At 40.2% G+C, this 20,278-nt stretch overlaps 3 protein-coding genes across 3 annotated transcripts; 2 read left to right on the forward strand and 1 right to left on the reverse strand.

Annotated features, from left to right (window-relative positions):
• Positions 1–412: 412 nt before the first annotated feature.
• Positions 413–6,223, reverse strand: LOC138662105 (uncharacterized). Its single transcript, XM_069747247.1, has 9 exons — positions 6,088–6,223; positions 5,845–5,958; positions 2,826–4,505; positions 2,613–2,712; positions 2,062–2,210; positions 1,746–1,858; positions 1,515–1,604; positions 1,309–1,431; positions 413–728 (listed from the first exon to the last, which is right to left on the reverse strand). The coding sequence occupies exons 1-9, from the start codon at positions 6,152–6,154 to the stop codon at positions 531–533; spliced, it is 2,634 nt and encodes an 877-aa protein (XP_069603348.1). The 5' UTR covers positions 6,155–6,223; the 3' UTR covers positions 413–530.
• A 7,065-nt stretch (positions 6,224–13,288) lies between these two features.
• Positions 13,289–14,185, forward strand: LOC138666274 (Fanconi anemia group F protein-like). Its single transcript, XM_069754500.1, has one exon. The coding sequence runs from the start codon at positions 13,289–13,291 to the stop codon at positions 14,183–14,185; it is 897 nt and encodes a 298-aa protein (XP_069610601.1).
• Positions 14,186–17,065: 2,880 nt separating this feature from the next.
• Positions 17,066–19,849, forward strand: LOC138662106 (L-threonyl-[L-threonyl-carrier protein] 4-chlorinase-like). Its single transcript, XM_069747248.1, has 6 exons — positions 17,066–17,430; positions 17,605–17,821; positions 17,904–17,995; positions 18,119–18,258; positions 18,797–18,901; positions 19,392–19,849. Exons 1-6 carry the CDS (start codon positions 17,301–17,303, stop codon positions 19,497–19,499), a joined length of 792 nt encoding a protein of 263 aa, XP_069603349.1. The 5' UTR covers positions 17,066–17,300; the 3' UTR covers positions 19,500–19,849.
• The last annotated feature ends 429 nt before the right edge of the window (positions 19,850–20,278 follow it).

A 20,278-nucleotide genomic window follows, 5' to 3' on the forward strand; every position in this document is an offset into this window, starting at 1 on the left:
TTTTGTTTTCAACAAATCTTCAACTGTGGACTGTAAATCATTAAATAATTGTCTTTACTGTTTTTCCCTTTTTTAAGCTTCACGAGAGGTTTTGGGAGGCACCAATGATACAATTGTCTTGGTATCCCCATGTCTTATATTACATGTAATTAGAGTTCAAGACTTGAAAAAAAAAGAGTTATATTCAAACTAAAAAGTAGAATCCCCGTACAATTTTATAATTACACTTTGTTTAAAAAAAAATCAGAATTCCATATATAAAGATTGTAGTCACAGACAACTGCAAAGTGCAACATGCAGATTTTTAAGGTTAAAATAAACATATTTAGCGTTATTAATCCTATGTTACTTGATAAATATGTAAAATAACAAAATAAAAGTCCTTTCAAATGGAAGATGAAGACTTTTTTTTTACAAAAATATTTAATATTTATTAACTGTACAATATTAAAACAATATAAATAGATACAAAAATTAGAACGTGTCCTTCAATTTTTACAAAAATTTAGCTAAAGTCAGAAATATTAAATTCACTGGGATTCATCATCTATTGTAAAGCCGTTGTTATCATATGATACGTGTTCATTATCTTCAGGGTTGGTGTTGTGCCGCACGTCGGCCTGGTTATTACACCCACTCTGTGTGATTTCTTCTGTGGATCCAGAGAATCCCCCATTAACAAGACCCTTCTTGTGTTTCTGCTGCACTTGGTCTAATATCTGTAAAACCTGAAAAGTATAATAATATATATATATATATATATACTGATTGTTTTTCACTTTTCTTCCCAAACGTATTGCTATAGATATTTGGACGGCTTTCCAACCATAAACCAAGCACCCTATGAATACAGCGGACTTTCTAGACGAGTGCTATTAATATAATCATACTCCAGATAGTTTAGAAAATCCTGTTATTCCAGATCTGTAATTAATTAATAAACTGATACTGGTCTGTTATTAATATACAAATTGTGCTGGGTTGTGGCTCTAGGGAATACATTGTTTCTTTATTATAAACATACGAGCTTTCCTAAATAGATTTTCTGAGTTTAGCAAAAAGAATCTTTCAAAGAATAATAAAAAACGTCGCCTTTTCTGGGTAGAAAATTACCCCTTTTTTAATTCATATTGAACTTGCGTTGCCACTAAAAATGTCCAGCATATGGCATACAAATGGAAAATGTTTATCATATCTTTTCCTCTAAATGAACATATCAATTAGACAATGGAATAACTGTGCCCAAAAATGCAAAAAAAAGCACCATATATAAAATATGATGATAATATATTAGTATAACTGCGTTACCTGTGACTTGGGAACGATGCCAACCCTAAAGAATGCGATGTTTCCAGTTTCTATTTTTGTGCAATCTACCACAGTAGAAGCAATATTTTCAGGAGACGCCCCATCACACAGTACTCCATCAACCTAAAATTAATTATAGATGCTTTTACCTATTGTTTTTCAACTTGTAAACTGCGATTAGCTAAATATTCATCCTCCATATTCACCTTATCTCCTAACTTTGCATAGACTTGGTTGTGATGGGTAGTGTCTGCTTCTCCGGAAGGATTGGCTGATGTGACTGCAATGGGGCCGACCTGGAGAGTGAATAGAGTTTAACATTATTTTGTCAGAAATTAGTTTTTGAAAAAACGTTCGTAAGTATGAATTTGACTATTTTTGTATATATATAATATTTGCTTACACTTTTAGAGACGTTTAGTAGATTTTTCTCTTACCATATCAATTAAGTGAGTGGTCACTGAACAGTCCGGTATCCGTATAGCAATGCTCTGAGGTGTCCCGATGTATTTTGCAGAGTCACGAGCACCTAAGATATCCAACCATGATCCTATGGGGGAAATAAATGTTTTTACATTTTGGCTATTTCTGCATAACATGGTACCACAATATCATTTTTTATCATACATCACGGTAAATTGTGGTGTAACATAAAAATAAGGGGCATGATGGAACTATTTATTGTATTTTCTATCTGTTGCATATGGGTCTTGAAGAGATGACTATTTCTTGTAGCTCTACATACGTACTCACCTCTTGGGATCACAAGACTGATGGATGAGGGCCAAGCTGCTTCCATAAAGTCCCATAACAAAGGACTGAGCAAATGTTTTGCAGGTTTTAATTGCTGTAGGCTTGATATCCAAAGAGACATTGGGCGATCCTGAGCCTGACGTTTCGTCCTGCAAAAGGGCAAAGTAAATCTCATTACAGAATTGTTGATTGATGACGGCTTACAATATACAGTAATATTTTATATTACTGTCAAAAAATTCTTGAAGCCTAAAACTTCTTATTTTGGAATTTCCATTGCTAGTTTACATTGGAAACTAATAGATCAAAGTAACACAATCTGGATTCTTCCTTTCCATGAACTCTTTCCAAGTTCTTACGAACTTGGCAGGAATTTTTAGAATTCTTAAGAAGTTGAGGTGGCGCCGCATAATACAGAGTTTTCTCTTTGGCGCACTGGGTCATGCACCCACCACGGGTAATAAACAGTGAATAGGCTTTGCCTGCAGTGTTCCTTTAACTATATAAATTGTATTTTCAGAAAACCATCACTGTGTTGTAGCCAAACTTACTTATATGCCCTCTCCACTGCTTCCGGGTGATTGCAAGCGGCCACCAGTACGTACACCGTGTCGGTAGGTACGCCACATATCCCTCCATTTTTCATAATTTCTATAAAAGCAGAAAAATTACAATTCCATTTGTTAGTCTTCTAAAGAAACCTTTATTAGTTGCTACTGACATAGATATAAAGAAAACTTTTAAAAAAAAAGTTAATATCTTACCTGCAATTTTTTGGACTGAGCTGGTTCTTGTAGAAATTAAGTGAGGACATTTAGATCTGTCATTGGTAAAACCACTGATTTTGATAATGGGGCTGCCAACTGGTATTAGGGGAGCTTCAAAAGTGGTATTGTGAAGAGTTGAAAGAAATAAGTAGAATCCAGCAAGGCCAAATATAATTGTGACGGCTATATCGTAGCCTTGAGGGAGCACATTGATCGCATCGAGAAGAAAGCTGATTAAGATAAGTTGGAAGGTGAGAGCATAGACAAACCAGGCTTTGGTTAGGAAAAGTGTGCTGAAAACAATGAAAGTATTGAAGAGGATAAAGCATATGATTCCTACGGCGGTATTGAACCCCCTGCTCGTGCTGTAGATACCACTATACCTGGAGATTCCCCATATCACCCACATTACCCCATACAGAATGAAGGCATTGCTCTCCAGCGTCTTGCCACGGGAGAAAGCTACTGACCCACAGATGAGATTATAAAGTCCTCCAGCAACCACGACCCATGGTAAGACAACCGTAACCAAAGGTTCATTAGGGTTCCCTGGCATAGTCATGGCAAAGGCAGCCAAAATATTGCATGCATGAGCAAGGATTTCTGCGTCGCCGTACTTGGAATATCCAAGGTAGGGTTCATTGATATCTTTATCTTGACGGAGCTGGAAAACCTTATTACTGATGAATAGTTTCTTGATGACGCCCTCACCTGTTGGGATAGCTGTGGATGACTTTGCATTGTATAAAGTGATTAGAACTATAATGGCTGAAACGATGTATATTGCGATATTAACTCCCTGAGGTCCACCATGAAAAAATCCTTGAGGGTTACAAGCTAATGCAATGCAGTAGGCAACATAAAACAGTAGATATATTGCTTGTATAGGGCTGTGAATACTTGCAAACAAAGTGAGGACAAAAAATAGTATGGAGAAAACCACCAAGAATGGGATGGGGTAATTCAACTGATTTGTGTTTAAGAACTGATACAGTAGAGAATAGCCTTCAGCATATCTCAAAATGGAGAAAAATGCAAAGTGTGTAGCTTCTAGCATGTGATAGTTACGGTATGAGAAGATACAGATAACGGTCTGGTAGACCGCAGCTGTCCACAGCCATGCTACCTGACCAACGAAAAGGCTACTGGTTATTCCAAGGAGTCGGCAGCCGAACACACTGGAGGCCACCATGTTAAGAATGAAGCAAGCAGCTGTGAACGCTACCTTACCCGAACCACCGGATACGCCTTGCTCGTTGCTTTTGTTAGTTATGTCTGTTCCTGGTAAAATAACCCGCCCCTTCGTGATGCTATGGAGCGTGCGACCGCCCGCAAAGTATATCCCAAGGAGCACGACTATAAGATAATTACATGCAACTGCCGAGGTGCCCACTCTGCTGTCGTAGAAGATAACTATTTCATGAATGCTGGAAAGAGAAAGCGTGACGCACATCAGAGCAAGGAGAATTTCCTTTTGAAGGATCCCCACTATACCGATAATGAGCAGCCCCAGGAAAAATGCTACTAAACCAGGAACTATTGCATTTCTCATTTCCGAGACGCTGATGATATTGTTTCCTCTCAGGATCAGGTTGACCACATATCCGCACCACAGAGCCGACACTGTCCAGAATAACGAGACCCACAGGGAAACGTTTCCTCGGATCTTTCGGATTCCTATTATGCAAATGACAACGATAATATAAAATGAATAATAATTTTTAATGCAATATTTTCTTCAGATACGTTATATAGGGTAATATAATTTCTACCTAATTCCACATCATTCCCACTCCACCAATACTCTGCCCTCTCTTGTTGGCTTCAGCAGCCTGATGATGGGTAGTGCATGAATGGCTACACGACCAAAATGTTAGCTTTTATAGCATGGGGGCGCAATGAAAATTATTTCTAAGGGTTAATTTTACGGCTGATTTCAAAACTTTGGTGTTTAAAGACAATAACTCAACAGGATTTTGGTACCTAAGCTGAGAAAAGCATGATATAATCAAGACTCTGGTTCACGTGTCATGTACTGACTGTTTGCTGTAGTTTTGATAAACAGTTTTATCATCAGGAGATTATCACTGGAGGTCTGATAAACCTACTGCCATGTAATCCTTTCTTGGCTCTGTATAACCCCTCCTTCACCACTAATTGGCAGCTTTCTGCCTATGCATAGTGTACACAGAATGCTACCAGTGATGTGGGCGAGGTTATACAGAGCTCAGCATTCAGAGAACTGCTACATCTGCAGCCAGTAAAACAATGATTTTATCAAAACTAGAGCCAGCATCCCAATAAATGGCACTGCTGGAATCAGGGTCTCTGCCCCTAAATCTTGCTGCTCTCAGACGGGGTAGCAAAAACTTACTGACAAATTCACTTTAATAAACTGTTTATACAATGGTATTAGCACATTATTATTATTATTTATAATCACTTTATCTATTTTTTGAATGTAGACATTTTTATTTTTATATTCATATAACTTGTTTTCACATATTGTCAAGCAGCAAAGCTCTTATTGATTTCTGTAAGTGCCGTTCATTGTGATTTGAATGCTAAAGCTCTCAGTCAATACCGTAGTTACTTAATAGTTTCTATTCTACCGATATAAGGTAGCTATTTACAGACGACAGGCGGCATTCGTCTGAACAGCAAACATACATAATATACTGTACATGTAAGAACTGATGATGATGATGATGATGATGTGTCATGCACATTTCTATGCAATGCTCATGAATGAAATATAATGCTTAATAACTATTAAACTTTATAAACACAGTTAAAGGGATGGTCAGGCATCACTCACTTCTGCATTAGTAGTTGAGCGGCAACGATGATGTCGCATCTACTTCCACCTCCAGGTCGTGTGCGCAATTGGCAGGTATCATGCTCCCAATAGGTGTGTACAGACGCAACAACATCAGCGCCGCTCACCTACTGATGCGCAAGTGATCAGTGGCGGACAGCCCTGCTAAGCCAACATATTCAGTGAATAGATCCATACCTGCATATCCCAAAATGGCAGCTAATATAACGAGGAGGATGCCCAGAGCAGATGGGGGGATAAGAGAAGCAGATGCACCAACACTGTAATATTCTATTGACAGAAGTAAACTCCCTAAAACAGAAGAATTTAAAAAAAAAGCATTAAAACTTATGCAAAATATTAAATTATATTATATTAGTTTTTTTTTACATTAATGTGGGTATATCCTGGAAGGGAACAGGTTACATAAATATCCCCTACCTGCGCTAATAGCCAGCACACCAATGCTGAGATGCAGCGATTCGCCTCTGTTCTTTGATTCATTCATTGCCGCTGACCTTACTGAGATTCATGAAGGACCTGATCCCTTGTGAGAGTCTTTATACTGCGTGATGTCACCTTCCCACCCACAACCATCCACGTCACTCACTTACATTTCCTCCTCAGCCCAGACAGCTCTCCTATTCATTTCCTGAGGCTACGGGAAAAAAATACCGGTTTCTCCAGCTCTGATACTTGGCTTGTGCCGTCTCTGTGCACAGTCATCGGCAATAAAAGTGATGTCGCTACTACACTATCTAATAATAGGGGTAACATTGTGCCATTTCCACCGCACACCCTTTTTTCGATGACACTAGTTCCAGTCTAGGAACAGGTGTAATTAGCATTCATGGGCTGATGTAATGTGACTTCTATCACTATACTAAAAATAACTTCAATCCTATTATTGTGTAATTTATTGTGTTTCCTGGTCGTAGACATTTCAGGAAAAAAAAAAAATTATATATATATATATATATAAAGCATTACTATAGGAAACCCATAAATATCTCCCGGTAATCACAATCCTGAGATCCACTAGAAACCTATTAAGGCTGCTCCTTAGAGGGAAAGAGTTGCAATTTTAGGACATTTTGTGAAAGGATACCGCTCTACAAATGTGCCTACCCTAACAAACATTACAGAACAAGATGACCATATATACTAATCCCTGGGCGCCCATTGTTTGTGGTGACAGCAGTGTCACAAGTGTCCTTATAAAAGAGCCACTGTGCCAGAAAAATGGCGACAGCTCAGCCCCAAAATAGTGACCGTCAACTTCACCTATAACCGAGGACCTAGATTAGGCCTAAAACACCGCAATAATATGAGGAAGACGGTTGTTTCCTTTAACACGTGTAATTTTAGATTTTGTTAAAGCTTCGCTTATCTGAAAGCGCTGGTGCTCGTTTTTTTTACCCCAGTTTTCTATCTGGTGTTTACTACAATATCTCTTATAGGAATGTTTGTACCTGTAATATAGACTGGATGGTCAGCTTTTGATATTCAGGGTGCTGCTGCCTTCATTAGCACATTTATCAACATAGCTGATACTCAACACTTGTTTCCTCTACATGTGCTTTTCTTCTTATCTATAATCTGCTTTCTCTGCCCTCCCTGAGATTGCACATGCTTTCTCCCCTTTCAGTAATGGAAATCTGTGCACAATGCCCTTCCCTTCCTTTCTGCCACCGATAATAGCAGAGGTAGAGAGGGGGAGAGCAGAGACAGACATAACAATTAAGCAGAAGCTCTGATGGATTTTTATCATTTTTGTAAGAACAGAACTCAATAAATGACACTCAACAGTAGCAAAATAATAGAAAACTGTTAATAAAGACATCTGAGGAAGTTTTCTTAACTTTGCATTTAGGAAGCAAGTAATAAAAAAAATAAAATGGAAAACAATATGAAATTAACTTGGAGAACAGAAGCATAATAATTCATATTATTTTACTGGGAGAGCAGTAGATGCTTGGAACAAACTTCCAGCAAATGTGGATGGAAAAATCAACAGTAAATACATTTCCAGAATAAATATACAACTTTGGCAAAATTTAAGAGACCACTGCAAAATTTTCAGTTTCCCTGATTTTTCTCTTTAAAGGTATATTTTTTTGAGTAAAATGTGCACTGTTGTTTTATTCTATAAACTACAGACAACATGTCTCTGAAAAATGTTGTATTTATTTGCAGCAAATGAGAAAGCGACAAAATAATAAAAAAGAAACAGTGCTTTCAGACCTCAAATAATGCAAAGAAAACAATTTCTTTTTCATGTACAAACAACAATATTAATATTTTAACTCAGGAAGAGTTCAGAAATCAATATTTTGTGGAATAACCATAATTTGTAATGACAGCTTTCATGTGTCTTGGCATGCTTTCCACCGGTCTTTCACACTGCTTTTGGTTGCCATTATGCAACTCATGCCACAAAAATGTAAGCAGTTCTTCTTTCTTTGATGGCTTGCAACTCTCCATCTTCCTCTTGATTACAGTCCAGAGGTTTTCAATAAGGTCCTGGTCTGGAGATTGGTCTGACAATGACAGGGTCTTGATGTGGTGCTCCTTCGTCCACACCTTGATTGACCTAGCTGTGTGGCATGGCGCATTGTCCTGCTGGAAAACCAGTCCTCAGAGTTGGGGAACATTGCCAGAGTAGAAAGAATCAACTGTTTTTCCAGGATAACCTTGTATGTGGCTTAATTCATACGTCCTTCACAAAGATTAACCTGCCAAATTCCAGCCTTACTGAAGCATCCCCAGATCATCACCGATCCTCCACCAAATTTCACAGTGGGTGTAAGACTTGTACGCCTCTCCAGGTCTCCGTCTAACCATTAGAAGACCAGGTGTTGGGCAAAGCTGAAAATTAGACTCATCGGAGAAGATTGCCTTACTCCAGTCCTCTATGATCCAATCCTTATGGTCTTTGGAAAACTTCAGCTTGGCTCTCCTTTGCTTCTCATTGATGAAAGGCTTTTTTCTAGCTTTACATGACTTGAGCCCTGCCTCTAGGAGCCTGTTAAGAACTGTTCTTGCCGTGCACTTCACCCCAGCTGCCATTTTTGCCATTCCTTTTGTAGGTCACTTGATGTGATCCTGCGGTTGCTGAGTGACATTCGAATAAATGACAGTGGAGAGTCGCTTTCGCACTCTGCCGGTCTGTAGCTTTGTTGTCCCCAATGTCTGCTGCTTGACCTTGTTGTAATGGACTGCTGTCTTAGAAATTTAAAGGATGGAGGGAGCACGATGCTCACTGTATCCCTCTGCTAGTAAAGCCAGAACTGAGCCCTTCTTTTCCTCACTCAAGACTTTTCTTTTCAACTCCTTTCGCATGGTTAAAAGTTATTTTTTCATTCCTTTTACATTTGGGATATTACTAGCACTTGTTTTGCCATCCAGTTTGTCCTATCGCAAGAGGATTGTGAACACCACAGTAGAGTTTTTTTTATACTTTCGCTCGCTAAATAAGATTTGGTTCGGGTGATCACCTAGTCACAAGAATGAGGTGTACTTTGGTTGGAATTCAACTGACACAGGAATGGAATGACTGTCAGACATATAGAGATGGTGATTTTTAGAAAACTGTGCAGTGTTCTCTTAATTTTTGCCAGAGCTGTACTGTATATGCATCCTAAGATAAAATGAAAATATATAAAGTTGGTCTTTTACTGGCGTCAATCTACTATGTTGCCATTAATAATATATTCATTTACCTAACATATCTATAAGACGTTTGCTAAAGGCAGAAGTGCAGCATGTAATAATAGTAGAGGAGATATTGTACTAGTGCTATTAAGTATTCATCTCAGCTACACGGAAATTCCACCTTCACCTGACACGACGCCCAGGTGAGGACAAGGCTGCACTTTACAGATATTTGTCAGCAGTTTCCTGTTTACTATTTTTGGAGAAATAAACTGTGGTTTCCTTAATATCCGCACAATGTGATAAGGTGAGATCACCGAGATGTTCTTAGTGCACAAGGTTTCATCTAACATAGTAACATAGTTAGTAAGGCCGAAAAAAGACATTTGTCCATCCAGTTCAGCCTATATTCCATCATAATAAATCCCCAGATCTACGTCCTTCTACAGAACCTAATTGTATGATACAATATTGTTCTGCTCCAGGAAGACATCCAGGCCTCTCTTGAACCCCTCGACTGAGTTCGCCATCACCACCTCCTCAGGCAAGCAATTCCAGATTCTCACTGCCCTAACAGTAAAGAATCCTCTTCTATGTTGGTGGAAAAACCTTCTCTCCTCCAGACGCAAAGAATGCCCCCTTGTGCCCGTCACCTTCCTTGGTATAAACAGATCCTCAGCGAGATATTTGTATTGTCCCCTTATATACTTATACATGGTTATTAGATCGCCCCTCAGTCGTCTTTTTTCTAGACTAAATAATCCTAATTTCGCTAATCTATCTGGGTATTGTAGTTCTCCCATCCCCTTTATTAATTTTGTTGCCCTCCTTTGTACTCTCTCTAGTTCCATTATATCCTTCCTGAGCACCGGTGACCAAAACTGGACACAGTACTCCATGTGCGGTCTAACTAGGGATTTGTACAGAGGCAGTATAATGCTCTCATCATGTGTATCCAGACCTCTTTTAATGCACCCCATGATCCTGTTTGCCTTGGCAGCTGCTGCCTGGCACTGGCTGCTCCAGGTAAGTTTATCATTAACTAGGATCCCCAAGTCCTTCTCCCTGTCAGATTTACCCAGTGGTTTCCCGTTCAGTGTGTAATGGTGATATTGATTCCCTCTTCCCATGTGTATAACCTTACATTTATCATTGTTAAACCTCATCTGCCACCTTTCAGCCCAAGTTTCCAACTTATCCAGATCCATCTGTAGCAGAATACTATCTTCTCTTGTATTAACTGCTTTACATAGTTTTGTATCATCTGCAAATATCGATATTTTACTGTGTAAACCTTCTACCAGATCATTAATGAATATGTTGAAGAGAACAGGTCCCAATACTGACCCCTGCGGTACCCCACTGGTCACAGCGACCCAGTTAGAGACTATACCATTTATAACCACCCTCTGCTTTCTATCACTAAGCCAGTTACTAACCCATTTACACACATTTTCCCCCAGGCCAAGCATTCTCATTTTGTGTACCAACCTCTTGTGCGGCACGGTATCAAACGCTTTGGAAAAATCGAGATATACCACGTCCAATGAATCACCGTGGTCCAGCCTATAGCTTACCTCTTCATAAAAACTGATTAGATTGGTTTGACAGGAGCGATTTCTCATAAACCCATGCTGATATGGAGTTAAACAGTTATTCTCATTGAGATAATCCAGAATAACATCCCTCAGAAACCCTTCAAATATTTTACCAACAATAGAGGTTAGACTTACTGGCCTATAATTTCCAGGTTCACTTTTAGAGCCCTTTTTGAATATTGGCACCACATTTGCTATGCGCCAGTCCTGCGGAACAGACCCTGTCGCTATAGAGTCCCTAAAAATAAGAAATAATGGTTTATCTATTACATTACTTAGTTCTCTTAGTACTCGTGGGTGTATGCCATCTGGACCCGGAGATTTATCTATTTTAATCTTATTTAGCCGGTTTCGCACCTCTTCTTGGGTTAGATTGGTGACCCTTAATATAGGGTTTTCATTGTTTCTTGGGATTTCACCTAGCATTTCATTTTCCACCGTGAATACCGTGGAGAAGAAGGTGTTTAATATGTTAGCTTTTTCCTCGTCATCTACAACCATTCTTTCCTCACTATTTTTTAAGGGGCCTACATTTTCAGTTTTTATTCTTTTACTATTGATATAGTTGAAGAACAGTTTGGGATTAGTTTTACTCTCCTTAGCAATGTGCTTCTCTGTTTCCTTTTTGGCAGCTTTAATTAGTTTTTTAGATAAAGTATTTTTCTCCCTATAGTTTTTTAGAGCTTCAATGGTGCCATCCTGCTTTAGTAGTGCAAATGCTTTCTTTTTACTGTTAATTGCCTGTCTTACTTCTTTGTTTAGCCACATTGGGTTTTTCCTATTTCTAGTCCTTTTATTCCCACAAGGTATAAACCGCTTACACTGCCTATTTAGGATGTTCTTAAACATTTCCCATTTATTATCTGTATTCTTATTTCTGAGGATATTGTCCCAGTCTACCAGATTAAGGGCATCTCTAAGCCGGTCAAACTTTGCCTTCCTAAAATTCAGTGTTTTTGTGACTCCCTGACAAGTCCCCCTAGCGAAAGACAGGTGAAACTGCACAATATTGTGGTCGCTATTTCCTAGATGCCCGACCACCTGCAGATTTGTTATTCTGTCAGGTCTATTAGATAGTATTAGGTCTAAAAGTGCTGCTCCTCTGGTTGGATTCTGCACCAATTGTGAAAGATAATTTTTCTTGGTTATTAGCAGAAACCTGTTGCCTTTATGGGTTTCACAGGTTTCTGTTTCCCAGTTAATATCCGGGTAGTTAAAGTCCCCCATAACCAGGACCTCATTATGGGTTGCAGCTTCATCTATCTGCTTTAGAAGTAGACTTTCCATGGTTTCTGTTATATTTGGGGGTTTGTAACAGACCCCAATGAGAATTTTGTTACCATTTTTCCCTCCATGAATTTCGACCCATATGGACTCGACATCCTCATTTCCTTCGCTAATATCCTCCCTTAAAGTGGACTTTAGACAAGACTTTACATAGAGACAAACCCCTCCTCCTCTCCGATTTTTACGATCCTTTCTAAACAGACTGTAACCCTGATACAGTTTATTGTGTTTTCCTTGTAGACAAGAAATAATTAACTTAAAAAATGTTTGCTGAATAAAATTAGCTGTTTAATGATTCACATTTCTAAAGATAGATGTAATGACAGTCATTAAAATGAATTTAAGATCAAAATATGAAAAAAAAACTGTTGTGCTGCTGCCCTAAAAATACAAGACCTCAATGAAAATAAAATTATACATTTTGACAAAAATGTACACAAGGAGCAAAAAACAAACACCTTCACCAAGTAAGTCAATAGCACTAACCCCATGAAATAAGGTAATGTGAAGTATCAATATGGAAGTACAATTACTGCATCAAAGCGGCCGTATTACGAACTCAGAAGTTATAGCCACAGATAAAGCTTTGTATTCTTCTTTTACTTACAGAGATATTAGTTCTTTTGAGTGTTAAATTGAATTGATTCACTCAGTTATTGGCCTCACAAAAAAAAATCCAGGACATTTTTTTACATAGATAGCCACAGTATATATATATATATATATATATATATATATATATACCGTAGCTATCTATGTAAAAAAAAATGTCCTGGATTTTTTTACTATATACTACGTGGCTGGGCAATATACTACATGGCTGGGCAATATACTACGTGGACATGCATAATCTAGAATACCCGATGCGTTAGAATCGAGCCACCATCTAGTGTATTCTAGAATATGCATGTCCACGTAGTATATTGCCCAGCCATGTAGTATATTGCCCAGCCACGTAGTATATTGCCCAGCCACGTAGTATATTGCCCAGCCACGTAGTATATTGCCCAGCCACGTAGAATATTGCCCAGCCAGTATATTGCTCAGCGGAATAATAGAGGCTGGAACAGTTGGCAGGTGGATGTGATGGCATCATGGCTGAGATGAAGACCCTGCTGGACAATTTGGACCAATTTCTAGAAGTTCTGGCGTTGTCTCAGAGTGTTCATGCCGAAGATTGGGATATCCTTCATGTCCAGCGAGCTCTTGAAGGGGGAACCTATTTTCAGCATGTCCACCATCAGTACAAGGCATATAAACCTCTTAGAAACCCAATAGAAGCTCATCTTACCAGGAAAAACCAAGAACTTTCTGAATATCTGAAAACTTACCATCACGTTACGTTTGATGACCTAAGTAAAGGTCGGAATCTCCTGTGTATGTCTCTCCTCCAGAACAAGGCTCTTCCTGATCCTGTATTCAAGTACGTGAACGAACTGCTCCGAAACTCCGAATCCAAAGGTGCTGAGTCTACGAGTGTAACCCATGTGATATTCCAAAAAGTGACCTCACAACTAATTCTAGCTCTTCCTATATTGGCGTCTGAAGGATTTTACGAGTTATCGGACAACCCTATACTGATGACACAATCCAACCTCCTGAAAAAACGTTTAGAAGGACGATTGGAGGTGTCAGAAGACAACCAGAAGTCCTCCATCGTGTCAGATATTCTTGGCCGGATATCCAGAACACATGTCTACCACCTGCTAGTAGCTGTTCTGTTATCTAACAAAGCATCCGAACACCAGGACCTCATATCTGATCTTCTCCTGGATTGGGTTCTGTCAGATGAGGATCTCTCTGGTGGCCTTTTCATGAATGTAAGATGCCAGGTCCTGGTGAGGTTAAGCTTCATGTCCTTCAAGTTCAGGAACATCTACTTGGAATATTTGGTTAAGATGAGTAGTAGTATGGAACCAGACCTGAGTTGTCGGAAATGGGTGAGTGACTCCTTTAACTTGACTTTTGACAGATTGATGGATCATTGCCCAGCCATGTAGTATATTGCCCAGCGACGTAGTATATTGCCCAGCTACGTAGTATATTGCCCAGTGACATAGTATATTGCCCAGTGACATAGTATATTGCCCAGCCATGTAGTATATTGCCCAGTGACGTAGTATATTGCACAGCGACGTAGTATACAGCACAGAGCCACGTAGCATATTGCCCAGCCACGTAGTATATTGCCCAGTGACGTAGTATACTGCCCAGTGACGTAGTATACAGCACAGAGCCATGTAGTATATTGCCCAGTCACGTAGTATATTGCCCAGTCACGTAGTATACAGCACAGAGCCACGTAGTATATTGCCCAGCCACGTAGTATATTGCCCAGTCATGTAGTATATTGCCCAGACACGTAGTATATTGCACAGCAACGTAGTATATTGCCCAGCCACGTAGTATATTGCCCAGTCACATAGTATATTGCCCAGCCACGTAGTATATTGCACAGCGACGTAGTATATTGCCCAGTGACGTAGTATATTGCCCAGCCCTGTAGTATATTGCCCAGCTACATAGTATATTGCCCAGTGACGGAGTATATTGCACAGCGACGTAGTATATTGCCCAGCTACATAGTATATTGCCCAGTCATGTAGTATATTGCCCAGCTACGTAGTATATTGCCCAGCCACGTATGTCACAGGTTACAAAATAAAAAATAAGCATACTCACCTTCCGATCCGAGGGCTCCTTGTAGTTCTAACATACTCACCATCCAATCAGAGGGCCCCTTGTAGCGCACGGCTGCCGCCATCTTCCGTTCCCAGGATGCATTGCGAAATTACCCAGATGACTTAGTGGTCTCACGAGGCCGCTAAGTCTTTTGGGTAATTTCGCAATGCATCGCCGGGAATGGAAGATGGCGGCCGGCTCGGCGGACAACGGAGGGTGAGTATAGCAGGTTTTTTATTAGGCAGCATCAATAGTAAAAAGTTGGGGACACACAGGGTTAATAGCGGCGGTAACGGAGTGCGTTACCCGTGGCATAACACGGTCCGTTACTGCCGGCATTAACCCTGTGTTAGCGGTGGCTGGAGGGGAGTATGCGGGCGCCGGGCAGTGACTGCGGGGAGTAAGGAGTGGCCATTTTCTTCCAGACTGTGCCCGTCGCTGATTGGTCATGGCTGTTTTGCCGCGACCAATCAGCGACTTGGATTTCCATGATAGTCAGAGGCCGCGACCAATGAATATCCGTGACAGACAGAAAGACAGACAAACAGAAGTGACCCTTAGACAATTATATAGTAGATATACTGCTCAAAAAAATAAAGGGAACACTAAAATCCCACATCCTAGATATCACTGAATGACATATTCCAGTTGTAAATCTTTATTCATTACATAGTGGAATGTGTTGAGAACAATAAAACCTAAAAAATTATCAATGTTACTCACAACTAATATACCACGGAGGTCTGGTGTTGGAATGATGCTTAAAATCAAAGTGGAAAATGAAGTTACAGGCTGATCCAACTTCAGTGGAAATGCCACAAGACAAGGAAATGATGCTCAGTAGTGTGTGTGGCCTCCACGTGCCTGTATGACCTCCCTACAATGCCTGGGCATGCTCCTGATGAGGCGGCAGGTTGTCTCCGGAGGGATCTCCTCCCAGACCTGGACTAAAGCATCCGCCAACTCCTGGACAGTCTGTTTTGCAGCGTGACGTTGATGGATGGCGCGAGACATGATGTCCCAGATGTGTTCAATCGGATTCAGGTTTGGGGAACGAGCGGGCCAGTCCATAGCTTCAATGCCTTCATCTTGCAGGACTATAAACATAAGGATGAACGACCTCGGGGAGATCAAAACATCCAACACCGCGGAGACACCATCACGTGTTTCTCAACGCAGTTATCCAGAACACTGCTCCCATCCCTCATGGGAAATATGCAAATGCATGTAGAAAAGCCGCAGAGACACCATCACGTGTTTCTCAACACAAGCAATAAATAGCCAGGTCTTTCACCAGGAAGGAACAACCATGGGAAGGGCAGCATCCAAAAGGAAAACCACCTATGCCAAAACATGGTATCCATCCACAGACACCTGTTTCGGGGTATTTTCCCCTCATCAGTGTGGAGTAGGAAACTGGCTATTAGGAGCAGTGCCTGGTAAAAGGACTATAAACATAAGGATAAATGACCTCGGGGAGATCAAAACATCCAACACCGCAGAGACACCATCACGTGTTTATCAACGCAGTAATCCAGAACACTGCCCCCATACCTCATGGGAAATATGCAAATGCATGTAGAAAAGCCGTGGAGACACCATCATATGTTTCTCAACGCAAGCAATTAATAGCCAGGTCTTTCACCGGGAAGGAACAACCACGGGAAGGGCAGAATCCAAAAAGGAAAACCACCTATGCCAAAACATGGTATCCATCCACAGACAGCTGTTTCGGGGTATTTGCCCCTCATCAGTGTGGAGTAGGAAACTGGCTATTAGGAGCAGTGCCTGGTAAAAGGACTATAAACATCAGGATGAATGACCTCGGGGAGATCAAAACATCCAACACCGCGGAGACACCATCACGTGTTTATCAACGCAGTGATCCAGAACACTGCCCCCATCCCTCATGGAAAATATGAGGGGCAAATGCCACGAAACAGCTGTCTGTGGATGGATTTTTTGGTCTATTGTTTTTGTCAAGAAGTATCTAACAGTGGAATACCACAATATTCCACATTAACCATATATTTCTAATAAATAAGTTCCTTGCATTTGCTAAATCTTCTAACATATCTCGCACTTGCTTCCTGATTTGCGGTGGAATTTCCAGGACCGGATCTCACCACAATGAAGTCACAATCATGCTGTGATGATGCAAGGAGGACAGAACAAGGAAATTCTGGTCTCTGAGTTTCAGAATGTGATGTATTCATGAGACTTCAGAATGTATAACTCAGGGCTATGATATTTACTATGCCATGCAGGAAACGAAAACATAAAAATTAAAATAACCAGTTCTTAGAAATCGCGTCCTGGGTTGGGCAGCTATCAGATGTGGAGTAGTATATAAGTCAGTGTGATACGCTCACAGTTATCCGCTCAGGGTGTAGGCATTCTCGCTACAGCTGAAAGCATCCCACTAAATACACTATGAAGACTGACACTAACCAGATGAAGGATGTCTATGACGCCAATGGTTTCCTGACTGAAGTTGATGTATTAGATGAGAAGGAATTGCACCTTGCTCAGAAGGAACATATGAAGCTGGAAGAGAAGTTTGGTAAGTTTCCAGTTTACATTGCATTGAGGGATCTGTCGGCTTTATTGCACATTTATCCATGATGATCAGAATATTTTTTCAAAAAAGAATATATTTGAGTTGAAGAAATAATATATCTACATATGTGCTAATCACTGCGGTCATGATCTAATTCCCATATATCTTATCTTTCAGGTAAAGAGTACACTCAGTACAATCTACACAACATCCACATGCAGTATGAGTGGGTGATGAATTTCGCCGCCCATCCCAATCTACTGAAAGCTATCACCGCGGTATTGGGCCCTAACGTCATCCTTTTAGACTCAAGATTTATCTGTAAATATCCCTCCTCTGAGGTTCCACACAAAGATAACACTCCCCCCTACGTCGCTTGGCATCAGGATATCAAGTGAGTATGGAAGCTGGTAGATAATAATTAAGATCTTCTTATAAATATAGACCCAAAACAGTATTTCCTTACATTGTTACAGATACTGGGGGTTTGAAGGAGGACCAGTGGCTTCCGTATGGCTGGCATTTGATGATGTTGATGCAGAAAATGGAGTCCTACAAATCATTCCAGGTATGCTCTTGCATTGGCTTTTTCTCTAATTGCTAAATGTAAAAATACTAAAACATATTCTTTTTTTGTATATGAATTTACATTAAAACTTCTATGCATTGTTTGTCATGTGTAACACCCCAGGGAGTCATAAACAAGGTATTCTGGAGCACAGGATCGCTGAGATCCCCGGGAACATGCTGACCGCAAACCAGGAGATCCCAGAACACCTGGTGAATGTAGAAGATCTGGTTGAGTGTCCTCTTAAAGCTGGTCAAATGTCTGTAAGTGCAAAATAATCCTACAGAGTCGTTACACGGATGTGCTTATTAAATGATGCAGAATGGAATTATTGTCATTCGTGTCCCTTAATATTTGACAGTGAAATTCATTTTGTGTGGCTGTCTGTACGCAGAGCACCACTGCTTCTGTTACAGATTCATCTTATGTACTGAAACAATAGAAATGTCCTTTTCAGAAATATGTAGTGAGAAAATCAATCAGTTAAATATAATTTAATGTCTAATAAGCATGAACGGGAATATGCCGTATTGGAGGATACCAGCACTGGATATGTATGAGATGTACGTCATGTCCATGATGCTGCCTGCTATATAGATAAATCATCTAGAGTCATCTCGATGGATAAATCCTAATCTCAGAGAAGAATGTATAGATGGACAAATATTAGAATCTATGACTAGTCAGCAGAAATTGAAACCTGTTGATGAGGAGTTTCCATGTAAAGTTTCCATGTAATTGGCCAAGTGCAATGTGTAAGACTTGTGTATTGAACAACCTCTCCATCATCCATACTGACAGGTCCATGATGGTCTGACTGTACATGCCAGTGAACCCAACATGTCAGACAGAAGAAGATGCGGATTTGTCATCCGTTATGTTCCTACGACAGCTTATCCTGTTGAGGTAAGCAATCAAACCCAGAAGATTGAATATGATTTCAAAACCACAAGCTAAAAGGAGTAACAACAAGCCACAAAAAAGGATATACATATAATATTTATTATAAAAATCACAATAAAATCAGATTAGACATAGTACATATGAACATAGTACATACAAATGGAGGAGACATGAAGGTAGGCAAGGGATGGGTTCAGGATGAAAATTTGCACCTGGGAAAGCTGGGTAGATAAATATTGTGAATGCAAACAGATATCACCAAATGAAAGCCTAAATAGCTGCTAATTATGTCTGTAACATGAAAAGCCATAGCACATATCCAGCTGCTTACCCATAATAGGTCCTGACCACTCCTTGCGGCCCCTGACGCGCTTTTCGTTCCCTTGCTTTCTCAATGGGGGGTAGATAGCCAATATGAATATGATTGCAGCCTGTAATCCTGCTGAAGAGAAATGATCACTCTTCTCTTACACCATTTGTGCTTCTTTTCCAGGACCCAGAACGTCCCAGGACTTTTCCTGCAACTGTATTGGTGGCTGGAACAGATGAATATAATCACTTTAAAGACAACGCTCCGAATTTCTTCACCAAAACGTTTTAAGAGCTTAGTAACACTGTGCTGTATTATGTCTGTGAGGTCCATAACCATTTATTCATACGGTCGTAATTCACATCAATCTGCGGAATAATACATAGAATCCGTTGTATCAGTCATTACAGAAGTGTCTTATGTTCCTCATGTATATTCTGTGACTCCTCTCGGACATTCTGCACATCACTTTATAATCTTATTCGCACTTATGAAGATAAACATTGTTCTAATCTGTAATATTTCCAGACTGAGCTGGAATATGTGAATGTGACATTGTGATGTAAAATGTTAACTTATTAAACTTTATTGTTTTGTTACTTTTTATAACCTGCTGTAAAATAAACTGTGTGTGAAGTAAATGGAGACAATTGTGGTATTTACTTTCTAGAACAATTCATGCAAATGGGAGAGAAATAGATTCTGAGACTCCATTGCAGCACACTGGCCGGTGCGGTGACTACACTGCGAGGCTGACTAATTGCTGGCAAACAGGAATAATCGCCGGCTCCACCTTTAGGCCGGCGTCACACTAGCGTATTGCATCCGATGCGAGATCATCGGATGCGATATGCTAATGACCCTCGGCTCCTGCTCACAGCAGAGCAGGGGCCGAGTGTCATGCGTCTGTGCTCCGATTCTCTCGCACAGGGAGGATCGGAGCACAGCTGCGGAGGAGGCGGAGAAATGAATTTCTCCATCTCCTCCATTGCTGGGGTCCGCTTATAGCGCACATCACTCGGATGTTATCCGAGTGGTGTGCGCTGTCTCACTCGCACCCATAGGCTTAT

This window comes from Ranitomeya imitator, chromosome 2 (genome assembly GCF_032444005.1).
Source record: "Ranitomeya imitator isolate aRanImi1 chromosome 2, aRanImi1.pri, whole genome shotgun sequence".
Classification (NCBI taxonomy): domain Eukaryota; kingdom Metazoa; phylum Chordata; class Amphibia; order Anura; family Dendrobatidae; genus Ranitomeya; species Ranitomeya imitator.

Coding starts and splice junctions, on each gene's coding strand:
- LOC138662105 (XM_069747247.1), bottom strand. CDS start 6,154: ATGAATGAATCAAAGAACAGAGGCGAATCGCTGCATCTCAGCATTGGT. Junction 1,605..1,745: donor CCACTCACTTAATTGATATG/GTAAGAGAAAAA, acceptor TTCACTCTCCAG/GTCGGCCCCATTGCAGTCAC. Junction 729..1,308: donor GCATCGTTCCCAAGTCACAG/GTAACGCAGTTA, acceptor TATACTTTTCAG/GTTTTACAGATATTAGACCA.
- LOC138666274 (XM_069754500.1), top strand. CDS start 13,289: ATGAAGACCCTGCTGGACAATTTGGACCAATTTCTAGAAGTTCTGGCG.
- LOC138662106 (XM_069747248.1), top strand. CDS start 17,301: ATGAAGACTGACACTAACCAGATGAAGGATGTCTATGACGCCAATGGT. Junction 17,822..17,903: donor GCTTGGCATCAGGATATCAA/GTGAGTATGGAA, acceptor ACATTGTTACAG/ATACTGGGGGTTTGAAGGAG. Junction 18,259..18,796: donor TTAAAGCTGGTCAAATGTCT/GTAAGTGCAAAA, acceptor CCATACTGACAG/GTCCATGATGGTCTGACTGT.